The sequence below is a fragment of the Lytechinus pictus genome, chromosome 8 (genome assembly GCF_037042905.1).
Source record: "Lytechinus pictus isolate F3 Inbred chromosome 8, Lp3.0, whole genome shotgun sequence".
In the NCBI taxonomy this organism is placed as follows: domain Eukaryota; kingdom Metazoa; phylum Echinodermata; class Echinoidea; order Temnopleuroida; family Toxopneustidae; genus Lytechinus; species Lytechinus pictus.
This window is the reverse complement of record NC_087252.1, coordinates 33,885,536-33,910,079: the sequence shown is the minus strand read 5'-3', so window position 1 is coordinate 33,910,079 and position 24,544 is coordinate 33,885,536. Positions and strand designations below refer to the sequence as shown.

The following is a 24,544-nucleotide window of genomic DNA, read 5'->3' as shown; positions in this document are numbered from 1 at the left end:
ACATATATCTGGCCCCTTAATTCATATTTTTTACGTTTATTATTTACGCCAATGGTTGTATTCATGAATAGTTAAAGCATGGTTCCTAACATCTTTCTGTATTTTTCGATGTTTACACAATTCCTAGCCTTGGGTTGGGGGTTGTGTGTATTCCTTATGTTCGCATTTTTTAATGTTATTTTTCTATTTATTTCAATATTATCCTCTCCAACTTTATTATGGTATGACTATTCAAGGAGTTATAATTACTCGTTTGCTTGCATGCTCCATGACCGCTTTGCCTTCACTCCGGGGGGGGGGGGCACTTACATTGACGAGTGGATACCATGCGCGACCCAAAAAACACGTAAAAAGGATGTCTTTTTGTCAAAAACACAAAAATATTGAAAAAAGGGTATCTATGTTGCTAGGAAAGCTACGTGTTTAGGGTCATATTTTCGGGGATGATGAAACAAATTTAAAATGTTTTATAAAGGATGTTCTTTTTAACCAAAATAATGATGTGTAAAGGAAAAACCAACGACCGACGGACCCGACATAACAATAAAATATCGCTGTACTTGTTTAGGGGTTCATTTCGGGAATACTTGCCAATAGTATCGTTTTGTTTCCAATACTTGTTAAGGGTCGGTTTGAGACGCCAATACTTGTTAAGGGGTGCAGTTTCAGAATATGGAAAATACGTGTTTGGGTGCTTTTCGAGACCCCATGGTCGCGCATGGTATCCACTCGTCAATGGAAGTGCCCGGCCTTCACTTCTCTCAGTGCGTATTCAGAACTATTACTGTATTCTCATCTCATTGATCCCCCTGGAGTTGTAAAACACCCATAAAGGCAAAATATTATATTTTCATCGGCAGCACATGTGCATTACATCATCATAAATTAAGTACATCAGGGTCCATGATCAGAAAAAGCGTATACCCATTAAACCTCGCCAGATGTGGCTTGCCCCAAAATAATAATTTTATTTTTGTCTCGTTTCGAAATTTCATTTTTATTTTGGCTGCTATATGCTTCAAGCACATATTTGCTTACTGTATATAGTTTGCCTCCGCATTTTACTCATTATATATATATTTTTATATATATTGTATTTCTCCAGTCACTACATATAAGATTGTCACTTGTATTATGATCATGTCTCAAGCATTGTAAATTTGTTTTGTATATTATTCCAATAAATGCAAAAAAATCCTGCAAAAAAGCCACATCACCACATAGTTGAACCATTCCAACCATTTCTACGATCAATACGATCGCCTCGACTGATCTGATACGATTAATTATTCCGCGATTATAATTATGGCCCTTGGAACCGGGGGTGCAAAGCACCCCCAAGATTTTACAATGGGGTGCGGCGTGCATTATTTTCCATGTAGGCAGCTCCCCCTGGAATTCTGTTATAGGTGTCGAATTGGATAAATGTAGGAAAATTACCAACATTTTGTATTGGAACCTTTTTTAATGTTTTTCTTTTGCTTTGTCAAATTTTCCTCAGCACCGCCACCAAAAAAAAATCGTGGCAGTGTGAACTTGGGCACTTTTTTTTCAATCATAAAAAATGATTATATTATTTTCCCGCATGAGTTTTGAAATATTGACACGTACGCCAGAATCTCTTTGGTCCTAATATGAAGCATAAATTTCCACGTCTATAAAACAACAGTTATCATTCGTTTTTCCTATAGTTATAGCAGGGAAATGGGAGTTACAATTCCATTGATAAATAAGTCTAAAATGTTATGCCAATCAAGATGCAAGTCCCGGATGCAAGTAATGCCGGAAAGTAATGTCTTTGTCCAGCTCATGTCGCAGTCATTCACATTTTTTCAACGGTTGAACTGCTCGTGCACACTCTGTATGCGTAGGCTTTTCCCGGAGGCCTTTCTTCCTCTCATTTGTTGCTATAAAATGTAATCTTTTTATCAATTCTTTCTACTTGTTTACTGTCTATGAAGGGGTAGCAAGTTGATCTCCCATGGGGTGCCCCTATCTATTGCTGCATCATTTGTATCCATTTCTCTTTGACCATCCATTTCTTGGGAAAATACATCAATTGGATGATCCATTTATATATGCCTATCCATCCATTCTTTCAGTCATCCATCCACTGGTCGTGCTGATGGTTAGATTATAGCATGGACCTAATAGGTCCATGATTGTATAAAGTATAAAGCGCCCTACTATATCATTATAGGCTACCCCCACCCCCTCCCCATACTACATAAAAACTCGGCGACCCATGGACTATGTGTACACATTTCAAAGCAGACGTAATGTACATGCATAATTCCCTTGTACAGGTTTGCTTAGTCTTCTTTCACATACGTTGTTGCACTTTGCCCCACGGCGTGCCTTGTAAAGTTCTGTTGTAAGACTCTACATGCTGGTCGGCCCTGGAAATCACAACTCTGAATACGTAGAGCGTTTCTAGACCATAGCACCGCGCAATACTCAACTTCTCATTTTTCCATATCTCGATGCAAGCTTTCTTGGATGCAAAAATAAGAGTTTTCCCAGAAATCTTGTCCCTGACGTCATGTCTGCCCCCCTCATTTTTTGACTCATGACGCCTTTACTCTGCTTGTCCGACCTTAAGCCGTTGGTCCCCTGGTTGCTTGCTCACATGCATTCGTGCTTTCTTAGCAGTCAGGTAAAAACCTCGGCAACAGAAATAACAGAAATTTGCAACTTGATGCGTACGTTGGTCACATTCATGCTATCACGGTCTACACAATGTAGACTACACGTACGTACTTCGCATCAACAGGTTTCTCAGCTCACCTTTTGACATCGCGAGTTCAGTCTAAACAAACGAAGAGTAGTCAAGTGTTGCATTGGGATTGTGTCTTCGTTATGTTTTACTATAGGCCTATATTTAACCCCGCATTGGGGTTGCATCTTCGTTTGTTTCGGTTTTACTATAGGCCTATATTTAACCCCGCATTGGGATTGCATCTTCGTTATGTTTTACCATGAAGCTCTCTTAATAGCTTCATGGTTTTACTATAGGCATATATTTAACCCCGCATTGGGGTTGCATATTCGTTATGTTTTACTATAGGCCTATATGATTGCATCTTCGTTATGTTTTACTATAGGCCTATATTTAACCCCGTATTAAACAAACCCTGTTTTATATCGTAGAACCTGCTCTGAAAGTAATCGTTTTTCTCTTCGCCCTTTCCCTTCATGCTTGGCTGTAGACAGAATGGTGGTGGCCGTCTGTTTTAGAGTTTTAAATATTTTTGGTCTAACTTTTTTTTTTCCAATTTCTCCTCTGTACTTTGCGAGTGGATCTAAATAATCTGAAACTGACTGAAACATTCAGGAAAGATAAAAAAAACACCAAAATATCAAATTAGGGTATGTTGTATTCAGATCCCTTTAAGATGGCTCTCCTGATTCTCTTTCACCAATCCACTTCTTTCTTTCTTCTCTCTCCTCCCTCCCCCTTTCCTTTGGGGAGGGCCAAGGAGTCAGTATACAAAGTATACAGTAAGCTGCGCTAGCGCCTCGCTCTAGTTTCCGTATGTAGCACGCCAAGCAATACATGAAGGGAAAAGGTGCATAAAATAGCTACAATCCACATGAATAAAGATCAAACTCGGAACTCGGCCCTTGCCCATCTCTGGGATTCTCGTATCTCTTTTAGTCTTGGAGTACTTTCAGATTCATGACATAAGATTCCGAAAGTAAGCCGTATTGGGCAATCCTTTGCTTCGTCATTCACGTCAGATAATGAACGTGTCTGAATCCTTTTCCACGCGTACGATACAATCATGGAACTATAGGCTCAATATAATATTCTTATCCTCTGTGTGCTATCGCAGATAATGGATTATATCTGAAACTAAAGCAGAGCGCAAGCATGTCGCTAGCCGGCTAGCATCGGCTCATTGAGCTTGCACGCACCGTTCGATGTTTGCTTTCTACTCAGCTACACGCACAGAGTACTGCACATTGTTGATATGGGGATTTCTTGATACTGCGCATGCGCCATGACGTATTTCATCAATATGCATGAGGTCGTAATGAATATGCATGATTCGAACAGTGTTCTAAGATCAATTTATTTTTTAACCCGAGAGGGCGTCAATAGAAAGGTCCTAAGTATATACGGTTAACCGATAAATATATAATACATGTTTCACCCCTCAATATCATGAAAATAGAAAAGTTATGCAAGTTTTTTTTCCGTGATAAAATCGAGCAATAATATAGGTATTTAATTTATGTAATAATTTTGAAATTGATTCATTGCCCTTTTCTGAGAACAACCAATCATACACTATACCTTTAACGATCTCCCCGGCCGTAACCTTTCTCTTCATCGACCTGTAACAATACAATTATATAAATACATTTAATTAAATCTTTGCTAAAGAGGCAGTAATAGGAATTATACCTTACATGCTTGAATTTCATTTTACATTCCAATGTCTCTTTTGCCACTTTTGTTCTGAATAATATTGGACTCCATTTTAGGCAAGGCCCTTTGATTTTAGGCATCTAGCACCCTCTATCAGCCGTGTTTCTTTTCATTCCGAACGTGCCTTTGAGGGCTTCTTTTGAAAGGCCGTGTAAAAGGACGCACTATGAGACACCGGGGGGGGGGGGAATGATCTCCCCTGTAAGAGGGGAGATCAGTGGGGGTGGGGGCTGGAAGTTTGGCTTGATGCGGCTTTTTTTTTAAACTCTGATTGTGAGTATTTTTTTCTTTTGTTGCTAAGATGGCAACTCTTTTTTATTTTATTTTTATTTTTATTTATTTATTTTTTTTTTTTTTTTTTTGGGGGGTGGGACTTCAAGCCCCCCTTGATATCCAATGGCGCGTCCCTTAGTGGCACGTAAGGGCGCCATGGGGTCAAAATTATACGGCCGTGTACTAGTAAGTTGAGTGGAAGCTAGCCAGGTGGCCTTTTTGTATGGTGTCTTTTAAGAAACAAAGCTACTAAGAAATTACATTAGTGATAGAGATCCATGAAAGCTTGGGGTTCCTCGTTTTTTGTTCTTTCTTATTTGTTTTTCATTCATTAATTCAACAAGACAAAGAAGAGGAGCACGAAAAAAATTAACATGATTAAAGAAAAAGGGGAAATATAGGAAAGAACAAAAATAAAGATACAAAACAAATCCAGGTGGTTCGAATGCCCCCCTCCAAAAAAAGAAGAAGAGACAAACAAAAACAGGAGAACAAAAATGGTATAGCAGGGGGGGGGGTAGATATCATATTGTAAATAATTTTATAATCGAAAACTAGCATATTATGCTCTGCAAATATTATGCAAATTTTAGCACTCATCAGAACATCACTCAATTCAAGTTTTGCATTAAACAATATTTGCAATCAGGTGCATCTCGCGACATTAAGCACGATAAAAAAATATTGAGTGACATCATCGACTCTTTTGTTTGTATATCACTTTATTCTGTGTGAAAAAAAATTAAAACGTATACTGTCCTTCCCTATTTTAGCTCCGATTTCGATGAAATTTTGAGCATTTGTATTTTGGAGATGAACATATTTGAAGAGTGGATTTGCCTATCAAGTATTTTTTACCGGAAAATTAAGCAAATCCCAAAGTCATGTTTGTTAAAATGACAAGTTGCTAAAGGTCTACTTTACTTATTACTGTTCCTTGGAGCTGTTGCCATGGTTATCGATGTTTTGGTATTCGCTGTGGACACGCTGTGAAAATATGATCAATGACTTAAGAATTTGTTTCTCTGACTGTCTCGTCAATTATAAATATTTGGAATACACAATTTTCAATTATTAGAAATTTGTCCTTTTGCAGACCTGTTTTACATATCCATCAAAGTATCGGCCTTGTTAAAATGATTAAAATCATACTTACATATATATACATATAAATATATATGTACCTTAATGTGGAGAAATTCTACCTGGGTCTTTGGGGTTTTGGGGGCTGACTCGAAGGTGTGCAGTTTCGTGTCTATATCACAACTAGTGATATATACATACACACATATATATATATATATATATATATATATATATATATACCCCTCAAATTTTTTGTTGGAAATTTGAGTATGGCCATTATTTTCTCTCAACTCCCAATTTTCCACAATGCATATTTGACATCGTTCAAAAGATCATTTAATTTTCTTTAAAATGATACCATGCTTCTTATGATCATGCCATCACGAAAAGAGCAGGGTTCAAAAGTGTTGGATGAGGTCTGAATTAAAAAGCGGCAAAACAAACAAAAAAGTTTTAAAATCTGAGTTTTGCCATAATTTCTCCGAACTCCCAATTTTACACAATGCATGTTTGATGTCATTTAATTTTCTTTAATATGATACCATGCTTGTTATGATCATGCCATTACGAAAAGAGCAGGATTAAAAAGTGTTAGATGAGGTCTGAATAGAAAAGCTGCAAAACGAGCAGACATAGTCATGAAGGGTGGATACAGACCATGGTTCTTTTGTCTGTGTCAATAGAGATGAAAATCCATTCAAATCAAGCCCCTGCTTCTTCTTTTTTATGTTTTGTTGTAGTATCTGTATGGTTTGAATTGTGGTTTGAAATACCCATGCATGATTGTTTGTTATGTCTTTGCCCTTGTAGAGGCTTGTTTGATTTCATGTTTATCTTGACGTTTAGGTGCATGAAAACAAAAGAAACCGCTGAGAAACACACTCATTACCACGGAAAAAAGAACAGTGACTTTCAATATTGTGTCATTTTGCAACCTTTGAATTTTGACATTGCCCCACATTTCAAGGCACTGCACCTACATGTGAACCATGTTCAAATCATGTAGAGTATCATTTTATAGAAAATTAAATTATCTATTCACTGTATTAATTACACATTGATATTTATTAAAACCGAGGCGGGATTATCGATCAAAGTCAAAAGAAACCGCTGAGATATCACTCATCACCACAGAAAAAAACCCAGTGACAATGGTGACTTTCAATATCGTGCCATTTTGCAACTTTTGAATTTTGACGTTGCCCCACATTTCTAGGCACTGCACCTCCGTGTAAACTATAATCATATCATGTAGGGTAAAGAAAATTAAATGATATATCCATTGATATTAATAGCACATTAATATTTACTAAAACCGAGGAGGAATTATGGATCAAAGACAGATTTCCAACTTATATATTTCATTACTATTTTTTATTCCATATATGTATATATATATCCGTAAGAATCCGTACAAATCAGTAATAATCCGTAAGAATCGAAGTACCTTCGCGCGCGTTTCATGATTACGTATTATTACAAGGTTGAACGTTAACTTTCTTCATTTCCCAGCAAATAATCATCGAGTCAACATGAATACGTTGGATATGTCCAACCGTTACGCTTGTTCACGATGCGATATAACCTTTAGTAGGAAGTATGATATGCAGAGGCATGAACAAAACGAGCATGATACTGGAGAAGAAACGAGTGAAGATGAAGACTCCGACCCATCCTCTCAAATGCAAAGAGTTGAAGAATCCAACGATGATTCCGAAACGAGCGTATCAGAAAGCGATGGACACGAATCGTCAATGACAGCAAACATGGAAGAAACTGAAGACAACCTCGCTTATCGAGGATGGTTAGAGCAAGCCATGACAACCACCGAGGACTTGAGAGACGAAAAATATCAGAAATACATCTCAGAAGGAATGGAAGAAGAAGACGCTAAAGCAAAGGCTCACGTGAAACTACTCTGGGCAGTCAAACGCATCTTTTTCGATCTTTACTCTCAGTTCTTGCAGCAGAACGTGTACCTCGAAGACGCTGACATCAATCGTGAAATCGTGTCCGATCTCACGGAAAGATTAGAGAATGGCATGGAATTCCGGAAAGCCGTACAGAGAGTGTTAGCCAGGCATGGTTCACGATTCGATGGCTTATTCCAGTATCAAGGTGACGATGACGATAATGATGATGGTGGAGAAGAAACGGAGGGTGAAGATGGAGTCTACAACTAAAGGCACAAACATCAGCTTGTCAAATAATAATAATCCAAGAAAACGCCGTCAACATAAATGACAGTTTGAAGTTCATTGTGTTCATATTTTCTGAATGCCATCCATAGACATGTGTTACAATCCATTAAGTTAAGCGAAGAAATAGAAAAACGAGAACTTCACTTTCATATTAACAATGAGCAGTTAACAATTAGTTTGTTATTACAATATAATTTGATAACATAACTTACATTATTTTACCTTTGTATCAAAATCTGCTGTTTATACAATATCTGAACCTATCTACATTGAAATGGAATAGAATAAATGATGAGAATAATAAAAAATCATCCTTGACTGTATAGTGTTTCATGTTATCACCATCTGTAATGCGGATGAATGAAGTTGATTTAAAGGAGGCATCTACCGGTTTCAATATAGTATACTTTTTGCGAGTCAGAGAGCCGGGCAGGTCATGTGAGTTAAATGAAAAGTATGAACAAAACAGTATGAAAAAGTCAGAGAGTTTTGATGTGTAAAAGTCTGGATTGAGTAGAGCTTGAGATGTCACTATTATTAGGATTATAATCACATGTTGGATTACCAATAATTGTTGTAATAAGAGGCAGAGAGAGCCGGCTTTCACCTTGAATAGGATCTCCCAAATTCAATGACGCGCGTTGGCCGTGCATGGGGCGATCGATTCGTGAACCGCGAGGCACTTGACATATCTGCTGGTAGGCGGAGAAAGATAACTTTTCACTTTTTAACTGTATAGAAATCATACGTCTATTTTGTGCATCGTATCCTATACGTGACGATTGCGCCACGGTGGTGCAATACCGGGTAAAGGGTAATTCCCTGGGATGACATCACGGTGGTTGCGTCGCTAACACCATTTCATGGTGACGTCATGCGAGGCGCTTGACATATCCGCTGTAGGCGGAGAATGATAACTTTTTAAATAAGAAACTGTATAGATGTCTTTTTGTGCATCGTATCATATGCCCGTGCAACGTCGCTGCATCGTGTGATAAGGTCGACCGGAAGTCATCCATACGCGGCGATGACGCAACGGTGGTGCAATACCGTAGGGTGCAATAAGGGTAATTATATGACATCACGGTGGTTGCGTAACTGTGTCGTACGTAATACCATTTCATGGCTGGCCGGAAGTCTGGGTCAACCCATTGGGTCGTGTGGTCAAAGGCTGACCGTGCCAAAGGTCATGTGGTCAAAGGCTGACCAGACTAAAGGTCAAAGGCTGACCGGCTAAAGGTCATGTGGTCAAAGGGCGTGGGTGACCGGACCAAAGGTCATGTGGTCAAAGGCTGACCGGCTAAAGGTCAAAGGCTGACCGACTAAAGGTCAAAGGCTGACTGGGCTAAAGGTCAAAGGGCATGGGTCAAAGGTCACGGCTGACCGGCTCAAAGGTCAACGGTTGACCGGGTCAAAGGTCATGCGGTCACAGGTCATGGGTCAAAGGTCACGGCTGACCGGGCTAAAGGTCAACGGTTGACCGGGTCAAAGGTCATGCGGTCACAGGTCATGGGTCAAAGGTCAAATAGGATGAGGTCTCTCCCATAACTACTAATGTTAATGCCATTCTGTTACGTGCTTGAATGAAATAAATTATTGAAATGTTCCATTTGGTTAAGTTTTATTTGTCAATACTATATACTGTCAGATTTTCACCTTGTTTCAGAGGTAGAAGCAGAACATATGGTTTCTACAGGATGATTGTCAGCCGATGGGGATGATGTCGCTATCGTTGATGATGAGCAAGCTCCTCCCTCTGATATCACCGTAGCTGTTTATAATTAAGAGACGAACGACATTTTAAAGACATATTAACAAAATTGGAATTCACTGTAATTAATTGAATGGGACATTATGAACTAATTTAACATTATTTTTTTATTCGCATGGTGGTATTCATGTATTTGGTTGAATAATTATATTGCATCCTTGGTTCATTTAAGCATTATCTACATCGTCAGTTAATCCCATTTATTGATAGGCACCTAGTATTGAGTCTGTAATTCATCGATAGTCGGATGCATTCAGATGACAAGCCCCATCGGTCTTATACCGGTGTGTTGGCTCAGTTGATAGAGCGTCCGTCTCACAACCGGGAGGTCGGGGGTTCAAACCCCGGCCGCGTCAGACCAAAAGACTTCAAAGATGGGAGTTGTTTGGCGTTCAACAATTAAAGGGATAGAGCCTCGTCGATCTGGCTGCCGGGCCCACGATCAATTGGGCAAAACAATTTTTCGGAGTATTTCATTTCTGGTGTCTATTTCGAACAATAAAATATGGATTTCTTCTTTCTTTATCAATCATAATCAAGCTGGTATTGTATCTGAAACATCAATATTTTCCTGAAATATTCCTATACGAGATTTACGCCTCGTTGAACAAAGCAACTGTCTTTCCCCTAGATCATGCAAATTCTTGTACCATCGCACTCATGCCTATTCGCTATTTTGTACCTTTTAACGACATTGGAACGGGGAGCTCCTTCGTTGTATTCTGTTGAAGGGTGATGTGTAGGTTAAATTTATTCTCAGTAATGTTTTGTGTATCCACCTCGAACATTAGTTTGTGCTTAGTTAGGTGACGGATTTCTCCTTGCTCGAGAATCTACAAAAAAGTTTCATAATGTTGGAAGGAAAATTAGTATTAAAAATTAAATCAATAAGCAATTCGTAATTACATATAGAGCACTTTCTAGGAGTGACTTTTTTAATTCTATAGATAGTTAATTAATTGCTTGGGTTTTTGGAAGAAAACTTTATCTGACCTTGCCTGGTACACAAATATGCAATATTGCGATTAGGTGAAATGACTTGTAGGTTATATTAAGTTACATTCGGGATAACTTTTGTTATAGAATAATGAAAATGATATTACCCGAGGCTTGTCTTTCAAGGTGCTTTCTTTGCAATAAATTTTCAATTCCCCGGACCTCCACCACGTCCACCTGACTAAGAACTGCTCCCCAGGAATCGGGACCTTGTATCCTTCTGGAATCTTTGAAAAGCAAAATAAAAATACAATGGCAGAAAATGCATAAATACCTAAACAGGGGCATTGTAGCAAATTCTTTTCAAAAGGGCGCTATCTTAAAACAAAGAAAATTATGACTAACCGGTAGGCCTATCTACCCCGCTCACATGACTCATGAAACTTAAGGCCCCCAGTTTAATACTGTAATAATTGCGTTATTCAGAAAAGAAACAGACCACATTGCATCCCAATATAATTAGGTGACCAAAGTAAGTCAATAATTAATTAAAGTAGTTGGGAAGTTAGAATTGCAATTATATAGCGCAGGAATTCGTATTTTTCCACAGTAAAACTAATGAAAAGGACATTACGAATTACATCTAAAATATGAAAATAAGGAGCAGCCTAACATATTGTGCTATAATTAGAATCTTTTATTATCTTTTCGAATATTTTGTATTTCTGATATTCAGGGTATATCTCGGGACTAACAACTTTCTCATCAATACAGATTTATTTGAAGTGAGAGTTGATCTATTCGTATATTTCCTAGTTTTCTACGATGCTTCATAAAGATAACTGCCAGTTGAGCTAATGATATCGAAAAATAGTTTGCACCCGATTCAAACAAATTAATGACCGTCAAAATGTTTGTATGCATATTTATAAAATATGCGCGAAATGATTAGGCAGGAAATGGATGATTACAAAGAAATAAATAAAACAAGCATGACATTCCAATCAGCTGTCAGGCACGTAGCAAGGGGAAGGGGGGCGGTGGGGGCGGTCACCCCCCAAACGTCTCCAAAAATAAAAAGGGGAAGAGAGGAGAAAAGGAAACGCGAAGGGAGGAAAGAGAAGAAAGGTAGATTTGTGGGTTTTTCTTTTTATTCTTTATTTTTTTCTCAAAAAAGAAACTCCTTCACTCTTGCTCTAAATCTATATATTTGAATTTAATTTCCGCGCTGCGCGCTAAATGACAATATTGCAGTTCTTCTTTGTTTCCATCATACACCCTTTCTCCATAACTCTGTGTTTCCACCTCAGCTATAGTTTCTTGCCAGTTAAAGTTTAAATGTATACATTAAGGCATGGAATGATGCATAAGTATATGAACTTGAAGTTATTTTTTTTCCAAATTGATCGCGCAACTTCTGGTCGGGTCGGCTCCGGACGGGTAAAATCTTGATATCAATTTCTGCCGTCCCCTCCATTTAGGCAACTTTTCCCGCTTTTCAGCTAACAGTTTCCTAATTTATAAAGAGGGCAGGTTTAAATTCATGTCGTATTGAATAAAAAAGTACAATATATTTTATCACATTCTATTAAACTTCATGTTATTTCCCTGCACATTCATCTTCTGTCCTGTTTTGCGCCATCAGTTTGAAATTTTGAATGACACTTAAGTTTCTTTATCATTCAAAATGAAGCGCTTCAGTATAAGTCAAATAAATTGTACATCATCCTTTTTTTTATATAATTTCAATAAATCACAGAAGTTTCAACTTTTTGCGAACTATTTTCTTTGTAATGAAGTTCAATAATCTTAGAAAATCAATTGAATTAGAGCCGATGTGGTATTAGTGATATCTGCATTTGATGAATCGTCCGCCCTTAAAAAATTCAGTTTCATTGCTCTGCGCGGGGAGGAATATTTTCCTCCCGGCATACAAGTTTCTTCTCCTCTGTTTTGTGAGTTAAAAATATGCACTGTCGCTTAATAGTTTGTAATCAAATCTGATCTTTCCAAGGGAAGCATTCAATATAACTAAGAAAATACCCTTTCCTCAGGACCCTTTTCTTTGCAAAAAAAAGTAAAACGCGGTAACTTGTTATTTTAATTTTCTCCATTTTATCCCTTTTTGTGCATTCACAATCACTTTTGAAAACAAGGTTCAAAATCACAATAGAGTCAACTGAATTGGAGCTGATATAGAGACAAGAGAGACGGCTACTTTTCATTTTAATTTATGAAACACCGAAAGTTTCGCACTTAGCAAGGGAGGGGGAAACTCCCCCTCCTGCACACACCCCCTAGGGAGCGCACTTCGCGAAATGTTGATTTGAATAAATAGAGAAAATCAAACTAGCAAAATGCTAAAGATTTCATCAAAATCGGATGTAAAATAGGAAAGTTATGACATTTTAAATTTTCGCTTATTTTTCACAAAATTGTGATATCCACAACTCAGAGACATGCAAATGAGAAAGCTGATGATGTCCCTCGCTCACTATTTCCTTTCTTTATATTGCTTGAATCATACAATATTTCATTGTTTTACAAATATGACAATAAGGCCCAACTGGAGGAATTAATCGTTGTTTCACCTGTCAATAAGGAGAAAATGAGAATACTTCATATTCCATATGATAAACTACAAAAGGAATAGTGAGTGGATGACGTCATCAGTCTCCTTATTTGCATACCCACCAGGATGTGCATATTACAGTTTTGTGAAATTTAGCGAAACTTTGAAATGTCATAGCTTTCTTATTTTACATCCGATTTTGATGAAATGTTCAGTGTTATGCTTTTTGGATTTTTCTTTTTTTTTATTCAAATCTATTTTTTTGTTGTGGTGGACTTGTCTTTTATTTGCTGCCGTTGCGAGTTAGCTTTAACACCGGTAACTAATAACCCACATACACCTGGGCGTGTGGGCCCGTGATTTCGTGTGTCTATACGTGCGTGTGCCTAATTAAAGAGCACATGGTGTGAAAGGATGTTTTTAAGAACACATTTTCCCCCATTTTTTCTATGAAAAATTACATATACATCTTTAAAAACATGTTTAACACCCTGTAAGCTTAAATTCAGATACTCTCAGTCCTATTGGACAGAGTGCAGCGTCAAAAGTATTTCACCACCCCAATTTACCTTTGATATATATATATATATATATATATATATATATATATATATATATATATATATATATATATATATATGTGTATATATATGTATATATAGATATATGACGATATTTCATTCCTCGTGTTGGACACAGATGAGATGAAAGAGGCAAAGAGGTAATACATTGCAACAAACATAATTCCAACAAAGTTTATATATATATATATATTTTTTTTTTTAATATATATATATATATATATATATATATGTTCTCTGAACAGATACCTATATATATATATATATATATATATATATATATAGGTATCTGTTCAGAGAATATTTAAAGAAATGTGATGGAAGCATTCCAATAAGACTAACCTGTCTTTCTGCAACGTTTTGATCCCTGACATTGACCCACAAAATGGGCATGGGATTTCTAGGTGCTAGTACAGGAACGATTGGTGTACAAATAACACGTTTCCCAATAAACATCATGCTTATTGTAGCAGTAATCCAGAATTCTGAGAAGTGTTCCAGGTAGATATCTAGATCGCGATCTCTCACAACACATTTTGGGATACTCGTGCTGGTGGATAAAATCGCTGTAAACTTTGTAGAATCTGTAATATCATTAAAATAGAAAATAGAAATGTGTCATTCCTCTTTCTGCAAGCCCACGAAGCAAAGGAGATCATTCTGTACTAAATATATGTATCGTTAAAAAAGGATCAAAATGTACTGATTTTATATCAATGGCCTTTTCCCAACACCTTATCGAAAGCGGGAAATTAGAGTGAAAAATGAAACAGAAGTGAACAATTATTAATCTACAGAATACGAAAATGAACGTTTCATTTATATTCACCCTCCATCTTCTGACTGTTTACTATATGGTTATCAAATTAGCGAGCCTTGGAAACGGTCCGTTTTGTTCTAATTACCCCCTAGATTCTATGACGTCATCTTATGTGGAATGAAGTTGTACTTACATGCGTTTATTGTAACAGACATAAGCGCTTTATGTGCGTTCATTCTGCTCATGGTGTTAGTGGCTGATTTGTTAGTGACTTGTTTGCGCTAACAAAACCTTCACTATCAGCGCTTCTGTGTGGCCGCTACAACCCAATAAGTAGCAGTAAAAATTGAAGAAACTTATGTCGTTGTATTCTACTCATTCATATCTTTCAAACGGTGTCTAGTTGTTTGGGTCATCATAATGAACTATATTGTAATCTTAAAATAAAAATCAATAAATCTTCTGCAATAGTATTACTCCGTTCTTCAGAAATGTGAGTGGGGGAAAACTGAGTGAAAGGAAAACGATCAAAAAGGAAATAGAAAATGAGTACCGTTCTTGCGATAATAGATGTAAACCTCTGCATCAGTAGGCTTTGTAAATCCACCGCAGTGGGGCATTGTTACTCTTACAGGACTGTCAAACACTGCGTCCGAAGGCGACATCTTCAATCCAACCGAAATGATGGCTTCTGTCTCCTTCAGCTTTATCTCAGGTGGGACCTCTTCAATCACTTCCACAGTGATGTCCTTTGCACTGTAGATTTCATATTTGGAAATTCTGACAGTATTGCCATGCTTCTCAATTTGAATCAAGTCATATTCTTCATCAGTATGACCCTCATCGCTTTCTGCAGCTTGGGTTTGAGTTTTATTTTGCTTATTCTGCTCCCTCTTCTCATCCTGGGACATAGTGACATCCTCTGAAGTTGCATCAGCAGAGACTTCAGATTCCTTGTGACGTTCTTTATTCACGCTCTCTGTGTATTTGTTGAAGAAGAGTGAATAAAAACTGGCATAATGAGCCTTCACTGATTGACACAGGGCAATGACCTTCAACGAACACTGTTTGGTTACAGAAATACCTTGGATGCCCACCCCCCACACACCCCCCCCCCCCCCCGCACATGCACCTACAGACAAACACATATTATTTTGTCTCTTATAAAGGATATGAATTTGAATATACTAATAGTAATATGAAATTATTATTACTAATATTACTAATGATAATAACAATAATGATATTGATAACACTAACAACAACAACAACAACAATAATAACAATAATTATTATCTACCAAGTCTTGCAAACTGTTCTCCCAACGGGCCCTGCACAATTTACCCTTCCCTTTTCCAAAACATCGAGAGCCTGACAAGGCAGGAGGTTTAAATTGTAAGTCTTGGATCGAACCCAGGGCCTCCTATTAACGAGACAGACACTCTACCACTTTGCCACCAATATCACTTGTGATGTTTTGCGTGCATCTTACCTTGATAATAATGGGTCTCTTCAGGATGAGATATCATTCTGAAAATTAATCAAAAATCAATTCAATCACAACAATTTAATCTAGGTATGAAGACATAATATTGACACTGATGGCTCATGATCCCTTGACATGTATGCTCTAAGATGTCAAATATATCTATTATAGGACAAGTCCACCCCAGCAAAAAAAATGATTTGAATAAAAAGAGAAAAATTCAACAAGCATAACACTGAAAATTTCATCAAAATCGGATGTAAAATAAGAAAGTTATGGCATTTCAAAGTTTCGCTTCATTTCACAAAACCGTTATATGCACATCTCGGTCGGTATGCAAATGAGGAACTGATGACATCACTATACTAACTTTGCATTTTATTATATGAAGTATGACATATTTTTATTTTCTCGTCATTGGCATGTGAAATGAAGTTGAAATATTGTATAATTCAAACAATAAAAAACAAAAGATGTAGTGAGTGAGGGACATCATCGACTCATTTGGATGTAGCTGGCTCGTTCATTTAACTATTTAGCTAAAAATAAGCGAAACTTTTAAATGAAATGTCATAACTTTCTTATTTTACATCCTATTTTGATGAAATTTTCAGCATTGTGCTTGTCTGATTTTTCTCTATTGATTCAAATCAGCATTTATACATAAAGTTTTTGGTCACCTAAATGGATACATTCCTCTGCCAACGTCCAAACAATTACCGAAAGATAATATAAAACATGAGATAATTTCTAACACGGTTTGAAAAAAATAAAGACCGGCTAAAGCTTTGATGAAGAACCAATAATTTTTTTTTTTCATTTGCAGACTAAAAATAAAAATAAACAAGTGGAATGCCTCTGGCCGTCTCACCTGCATCACGCGATTCAATATAGCAGCAGTGCTGATTTTGAAAACTACTATAACTCGCACAAGATGTTCAGTGATACTTGGTTACTCTTATTTCCACGTTTTATAAACTAGACCAATACACTTATAGAGATATGATGGTAATTCAACAAATACCCCCAACGTGGCCAAAGTTCATTGACCTTACATGACCTTTGACCTTGATCATGTGACCTGAAACTCACACAGGATGTTCAGTGATACTTGATTACTCTTATGTCCAAGTTTCAAGAGTAAGATCCAACAACTTTCCAAGTTATAATGGTAATTAAACAGATACCCCCATTATGGCCAAAGTTCATTGACCTTTGACCTTGGTCATGTGACCTAAAATGCGCACAGAATGTTCAGTGATACTTGATTACTCTTATGTCCAAGTTTTATGAACTAGACCAACACACTTTCAAAGTTATGGCGGTAATTCAACAAATACCCCAATTTGACCAAAGTTCATTGACCCTAAATGACATTTGACCTTAATCATGTGACCTGAAACTAGCACAGGATGTTCAGTAATACTTGATTACTATTATGTCCAAGTTTCATGAATCAGATTCATAAACTTTTAAAGTTATGATGGTAATTCAACAGATACACCCAATTCGGCCAAAGTTCATTGACCCTAAATGACCTTTGACCTTCGTCATGTGACGTGAAACTCATGCAGGATGTTCAGTAATACTTGATTAACCCTATGGCCAAGTTTCATGAACTAGGACTATATACTTTCTAAGTTATGCTGTCATTTCAAAAACTTAACCTCAGGTTAAGATTTGGTGTTGACGCCGCCGCCGCCGCCGCCGTCGGAAAAGCGGCGCCTATAGTCTCACTCTGCTATGCAGGTGAGACAAAAAAATCAAGTGTTCAAAAGTTGGTGCCCTCTAGCGGTAATGTTACTAATTTCCTCCAAAAAGGGTCTTTGAGCAATCATCTATAAAATGTAATGCTTGTAATGTGAAAATTAGAAAGAGATTATTTTGAAAAATTCAGCCCATTTCATGCTTCGGAAAATGTTTTTCTTATATTAAAAATATATATATATATAAAACACCAGACTAAAAAAGATTTCCATCATTTATCCTCCCAAGGAAATGTCCATGTCATATCCTCAACATCATAGGAAAGTAAACTTTTTGGATATTAATTTTTCTTATTCGATACTAAGATTACTTAGGTATTAGGTTTAGTTATTTGACATGTATAGATATTGCATTCTAAGTCGAAATTGGATTTGGTATAGGGAATATGCCTATTTTAGCGTACTTTTACCATGGCCCATAGTAATGTTAATGCCATTCTGTTACGTGCTTGAAATAAATAAATTATTGAAATATTCCATTTGGTTAAGTTTTATTTGCCAATACTATATACTGTCAGATTTTCACCTTGTTTCAGAGGTAGAACCAGAATGTATGACTTCTGCAGGATGATTGCCAGCCGATGAGGATGATGTCGCTATCGTTGATGGTGAACAAGCTCCTCCATCTGATATCACAGTAGCTGTTTACAATTAAGAGACGAATGACATTATATGGATATTACAAAATTTGAATTTACTGTAATTATTTGAATCGGACATTATGAACTAGTTTAACATTTTTTTTTATTTGCATAGTGGTATTCATATATTTGGTTGAATAATCATATTGCATCTTTGGTTCATTTAAGCATTATCTACATTAATCCTATTCATTGATAGGCACCTAGTATTGAGTCTGTAATTCTTCGGTGGTCGCATGCATTCAGATGACAAGCCTCATCGGTTTTTATCAATCATAATCAAGCTGGTATTTCATCTGAAACAAAGAATTGAAGGTTCGATTTTCTATTTCTTTGTTAAAAGATACAAAAACAATAACATCAATAAACCCACGAGAATATCCATGAAGATGTTGCACAAAATTTTGAACCTTTTTACTGATTTAATGATTCTCGTATCTTAAGGCCGAATTTAGAATTTAGTTTGTCATGTAAAAAAAAACAGCTGTTGAATAATTTGAATTGGACATATTCACTCTTTGAAGGAATATGGATATATCATCAATATTTTCCTGAAATATATCTATACGAGATTTATGCCTCGTTGAACAAAGCATCTGTCTTTCCCCTAGATCATGCATTCTTGTACCATCGCACTCATTCCTATTCGCTATTTTATACCTTTTAACGACATTGGAACGATGAGCGGATTCTTCGTTGTATTCTGTTGTAGGGTGATGTGTAGATTGACTGCATTCTCAGTAATGTTTTGTGTATCCACCTCGAACACTTTTTTGTGCTCAGTTAGGTGACGAAATTCTCTCTCCTGGAGAATCTACAAGAAAATTACATAATGTTTGAAGGGAAATAGATGTTAAAAAATTAACATAGCCTAACATAATAAGCTATTTGTAATTAGATATAAAGCACTTCCTACGAGTTACTTTTGTAATTCTATAGATAGTTAATTAATTGTCTGGGTCTTTGGAAGAAAACTTTATCTGACCTTGCCTGGTACAGAAATATGCAATATCATAGTGCGACCATGTGATATAACTTGTAGGTTGTATCAAGTTACATTCGGGATACTTTTTGTTATAGAATCATGAAAATGATATTACCTGAGGCTCGTCTTTCAAGGTGCTTTCATCGCAAGAAATCTTCAATCCCCCGGACCTCCACCTGAATAAGAACTGCTCCTCAGGAATCGGGGCCTTATATCCTTCTGGAATCTTTGAAAAGCAAAATACAAATGCCATGGCAGAAAAGGAGTACATACCTGAACAGGGGCAGTAGAGCGAATTGAAAGTGGAGGGGGGGGGGGCACAGGGAAAACAGTGAACCTTTTCTTTCCAAAAGGGCACTATCTTAAAACAAAGAAAATATGACTTGCCGGTAGGCCTATCTACCCCGCTCACATGACTCATAAAACTTAAGGCACCTGAGTTACATACTGTAATAATTGTGTTATTCAGAAAAGAAACAGACCATATTGCATCCCAATATACCTAGGTGACCAAAGTAAGTCAATAATTAATTCACGTAGTTGAGAAGTTAGAGTCGCTATTATATAGCACAGGAATTCTTATTTTCCACAGTAAAACTAATGACAACGACATTACGAATTATATCTGAAATATGAAAATAAGGAGTAGCCTAACATAATGTGCTATAATTAGAATCTTTTATTATCTTCTCGAATGTTTTCTATTTCTGATATTCAGGGTATATCTCAGGGACTAACGACTTTCTCATCAATACAGATTTACTTTAAGTGACAGTTGATCACTTCATATCTGCTAGTTATACTTTTCTTTGTTGGCGATATTCAATGTTTTGTCATCTTAATATTCATGATTTCATAAATTTGGTTTCTGTAAATTTACCATATCTGGATGTAGGACGATATGATGGCAACCAAGCCTGATTGTAAAGACTTTCTCATATATTAATTGCTGCCGTTGCGAGTTTAGCTTTAACACCGGTAACGTGTAACCCACATACACCTGGGCGTGTGGGCCCTTGATTCCGTGTGTCTGTACGTGCGTGTGCCTGGTTAAAGAGCACACGGTGTGAAAGGATGTTTTTAAGAACACATTTTTTTTCATTTATTCTATTACATATGCATCTTTAAACACATGTTTAACATCCGCAAACTTAAATCCAGATACTTTCAGTCCTATTGGACAGAGTGCAGCGTCAAAAATATTTCACCACCCCCATTTATATATATATATATATATATATATATATATATATATATATATATATATATATATATATATATATATGTATATATATATAGTTATATATATGACGATATTTCATTCCTCGTGTTGGAAGCAGATGAGATAAAAGAAGCAAAGAGGTACATAGTTCCAGCAAAGTTTATTTTCAAGTATATACAGTGCGTCCCACAAAAAACGAAACCGAGATTTATCGATGATTTATCACAACTTAATCACGAATACAATAGAAAAATGACCTACCACTGTAAAGCTTAGAATCTCCTCTTCCATCTAAAATTACTTAGATTATTTCTCATTCACGCATGAGTGAGAAAAAATAATTTGAAGAGGGGATACCAAAAAGTCATTTGGCGGGCTGTATAAGGGTTTCAAAAAGAAAACCACATGTTTAAAAAGTTCAATATCTGCTCTTTAATTTGATACCTCATTTCCAGAAAATGGTCAAAAAATAACAAAGTTATGGTTATTTGAAATAAGGCTTGATTTTCAAAAATTTCATAAAATGATGAGGTTCTACAGGCTAGCGTTCAAACTCACCTGACACTCCGTTTTGTTGACGATCAGCCATGCATTAAGTCTTTTGTTAACCATGCGATAGCTTCTGTGGGAAACCGGTGAAAACACGTTTATTTAATGAAATTATGGAAATAAGCATTGTTTTGAGGGAACACAACTTTTTTACTTCTTGACCATTTTTGTGATAAAAGAGCAGATATTGAACTTTTTAGGCATGTGATTTTCTTTTTGATATTCAGATACCCCCCGCCAAATGAGTTTTTTGGTATCCTTTCTTCCAATTGTTTTTGCTCACTCATGCGTGAATGAGGAATAATCTATTAAAGTAATACCAGATGAAAGAGGAGATTCTAAGCTTTACATTGGTAGGTCATTTGTCTATTGTATTTGTGATTAACTCATGATAAATCATCGCTTAATCTCGGTTTCATTTTTTCTGGGACGCACTGTATATCTGTTCTAAGGAAAATTCAGAGAATATTTAAAGAAATGTGATGGAAGCATTCCAATAAGACTAACCTGTCCTTCTGCAACGTTTTGGTCCTTGACATTGACCCACAAAATAGGCATGGGATTTCTAAGGGCTAGTACAGGAATGATTGGTGTACAAATGACACGTTTCCCAACAAATGTCTTTCTTATTGCAGCAACAATCCAGAATTCTGAGAAGTGTTTCAGGTAGACATCTAGATCGCGATCTCTCACAACACACTTTGGGATTCTCGTGCTGGTGGATAGAATCGATGTAAACTTTGTAGAATCTGTAATATCATTAAAATAGAAAATAGAAATGTGTCATTCCTCTTTCTGCAAACACACGAAGCAAAGGAGATCATTCTGTACTAAATATATGTATCGTGAAAAAAAGATCAAAATGTACTAATTTTAAATGAATGGCCTTTTCCCAACATTTTATCGAAAGCGGTAAATTAGATTGATAAGATGAAACAGAAGAGGAAAGTTATTACTCTACATAATACAGAGAAGAACGTTTCATTTACATTTACTCTCCACCTTGTGACTATTTGTACTCAAATTAGATAGCCTTGGAAACGGGCCGTTTTGTTCTAATTATCCCCTAGATTCTATGACGTCATCTTATGTGGAATTCAGTTGTGATTACATGCGTTTGTTGTAACCAACATAATGCGCTTTCTGAGCGTTCATTCTGCTCCGGCATAGGGTAGTGGCTGAATTGTTAGTGCTAACAACACCTTCGCTACAGGCCAGTGAAAAAAACCAAATAAGCCTATGGTATGATCGGAGCTTGCAATATATGGGTGTAACAGTAAAAATTGAAGAAACTTATGTTGTTGTATTCTACTCCTTCATATCTTTCAAACGGTGTCTAGTTGTTTGGGTCATCATAATGAACTATATTGTAATCTTAAAATAAAAATCAATATATTTCCTGCAATAGTATTACTCCGTTCTTCAGGAATGTGAGTGGGGAAAACTGAGTGAAAGGAAAACGATCAAAAAGAAAATAGAAAAGGAGTACCGTTCTTGCGATAATAGATGTAAACTTCTGCATCAGTAGGCTTTGTAAATGCACCACAGTGGGGCATTGTTACTCTTACAGGACTGTCAAAGATTGCGTCAGAAGGCGATATCTTCAATCCAACCGAGATGATGGCTTCTATTTCATTCAGCTTTAGCTCAGGTGGGACCTCTTCAATCACTTCCACAGTGATGTCCTTTGCACTGTAGATTTCATATTTGGAAATTCTGACAGTAATGCCATGCTTCTCAATTTGAATCAAGTCATATTCTTCATCAGTATGACCCTCATTGCTTTCTGCAGCTTGGGTTTGAGTTTTATTTTGCTTACTCTGCTCCCTCTTATCATCCTGGGACATAGTGACATCCTCTGAAGTTACGTCAGCAGAGACTTTAGATTCCTTGTGACGTTCTTTATTTACCCTTTCTGTGCATTTGTTGAAGAAGAGTGAATAAAAACTGGCATAATGAGCCTTCACCGATTGACACAGGGCAATGACATTCAACGAACACTGGTGGTTACAGAAATACCTTGGATGCCCACCCACCCCCCCCACACATACACACACACCCCCCACGCACATGCACCTACAGACCCTCATACAGACAAACACATATTATTTTGTCTCTTATAAAGGATATGAATTTAAATATACTAATAGTAATAGGAAATTATTATTACTAATATTACTAATGATAATAACAATAATGATATTGATAACACTAACAACAACAACAACAAAAATAATAACAATAATTCTTATCTACCAAGTCTTGCAAACTGTTTTCCCAACGGGCCCTGCACAATTTACCCTTCCCTTTTCTAAAACATCGAGAGCCTGACAAGGCAGGAGGTCTAAATTGTAAGTCTGGGATCGAACCCACTGCCTCCTATTAATAAGGCAGACACTCTACCACTTAGCCAGGAATATCACTTGTGATGTTTTGCGTGCATCTTACCTTGATAATAATGGGCGTCTTCAGGATGAGATTTCATTCTGAAAATTAATCAAATATTAATTCAATAACAACCATTAAATCTACAAGGAATGATCCCTTGACATGTATGCTCTAAGATGTCAAATATATCTATTGAAGGAAAAGTCCACCCCAGCAAAAAACTTGATTTGAATAAAAAGATAAAAATTCAAGAAGCATAACACTGAAAAATTTCATCAAAATCGGATGTAAAATAAGAAAGTTATGGCATTTCAAAGTTTCGCTTCATTTCACAAAACCGTTATATGCACATCTCGGTCGGTATGCAAATGAGGAACTGATGACATCACTCACTTTGTATTTTATTATATTAAATATGAAATATTTTTATTTTCTCGTCATTGGCATGTGAAATGAAGTTGAAATATTGTATAATTCAAACAATAAAAACAAAGGATGTAGTGAGTGAGTGACATCATCGACTCATTTGGATGTAACTGGCTCGTTCATTTAACTATTTAGTTAAAAATAAGCGAAACTTTGAAATGTCATAACTTTCTTATTTTGCATCCGATTTTGATGAAATTTTCAGCATTGTGCTTGTCTGATTTTTCTTTATTGATTCAAATCAGCATTTTTCTGAGGTGAACTTGATCTTTAAAGATACAGGAACAAAGCATCAACGAACAAAGAATCTTGTAAGATCACCACTCACGAAGTATATTCTAACAAATTAAGAACTATATTTCCTCCTCATTGTTTTTAACTTTCAAGACAGAACTAGGAATTCAAATGTATTTTTTCATTATTGAGTGTTTAACACAGTCACTTTCTCATTAATATCAATTCTTTA

At 36.4% G+C, this 24,544-nt stretch overlaps 1 protein-coding gene across 1 annotated transcript; it reads right to left on the bottom strand.

Annotated features, from left to right (window-relative positions):
- Positions 1–3,271: 3,271 nt before the first annotated feature.
- LOC129266494 (uncharacterized) lies at positions 3,272–23,111 on the bottom strand. Its single transcript, XM_064104229.1, has 12 exons — positions 22,754–23,111; positions 21,772–22,013; positions 19,609–19,719; positions 19,169–19,322; positions 18,394–18,508; positions 16,108–16,145; positions 15,169–15,594; positions 14,198–14,439; positions 10,870–10,989; positions 10,449–10,599; positions 9,652–9,766; positions 3,272–4,341 (listed from the first exon to the last, which is right to left on the bottom strand). The coding sequence occupies exons 1-12, from the start codon at positions 23,109–23,111 to the stop codon at positions 4,167–4,169; spliced, it is 2,247 nt and encodes a 748-aa protein (XP_063960299.1). The 3' UTR covers positions 3,272–4,166.
- Between the last annotated feature and the right edge of the window lie 1,433 nt (positions 23,112–24,544).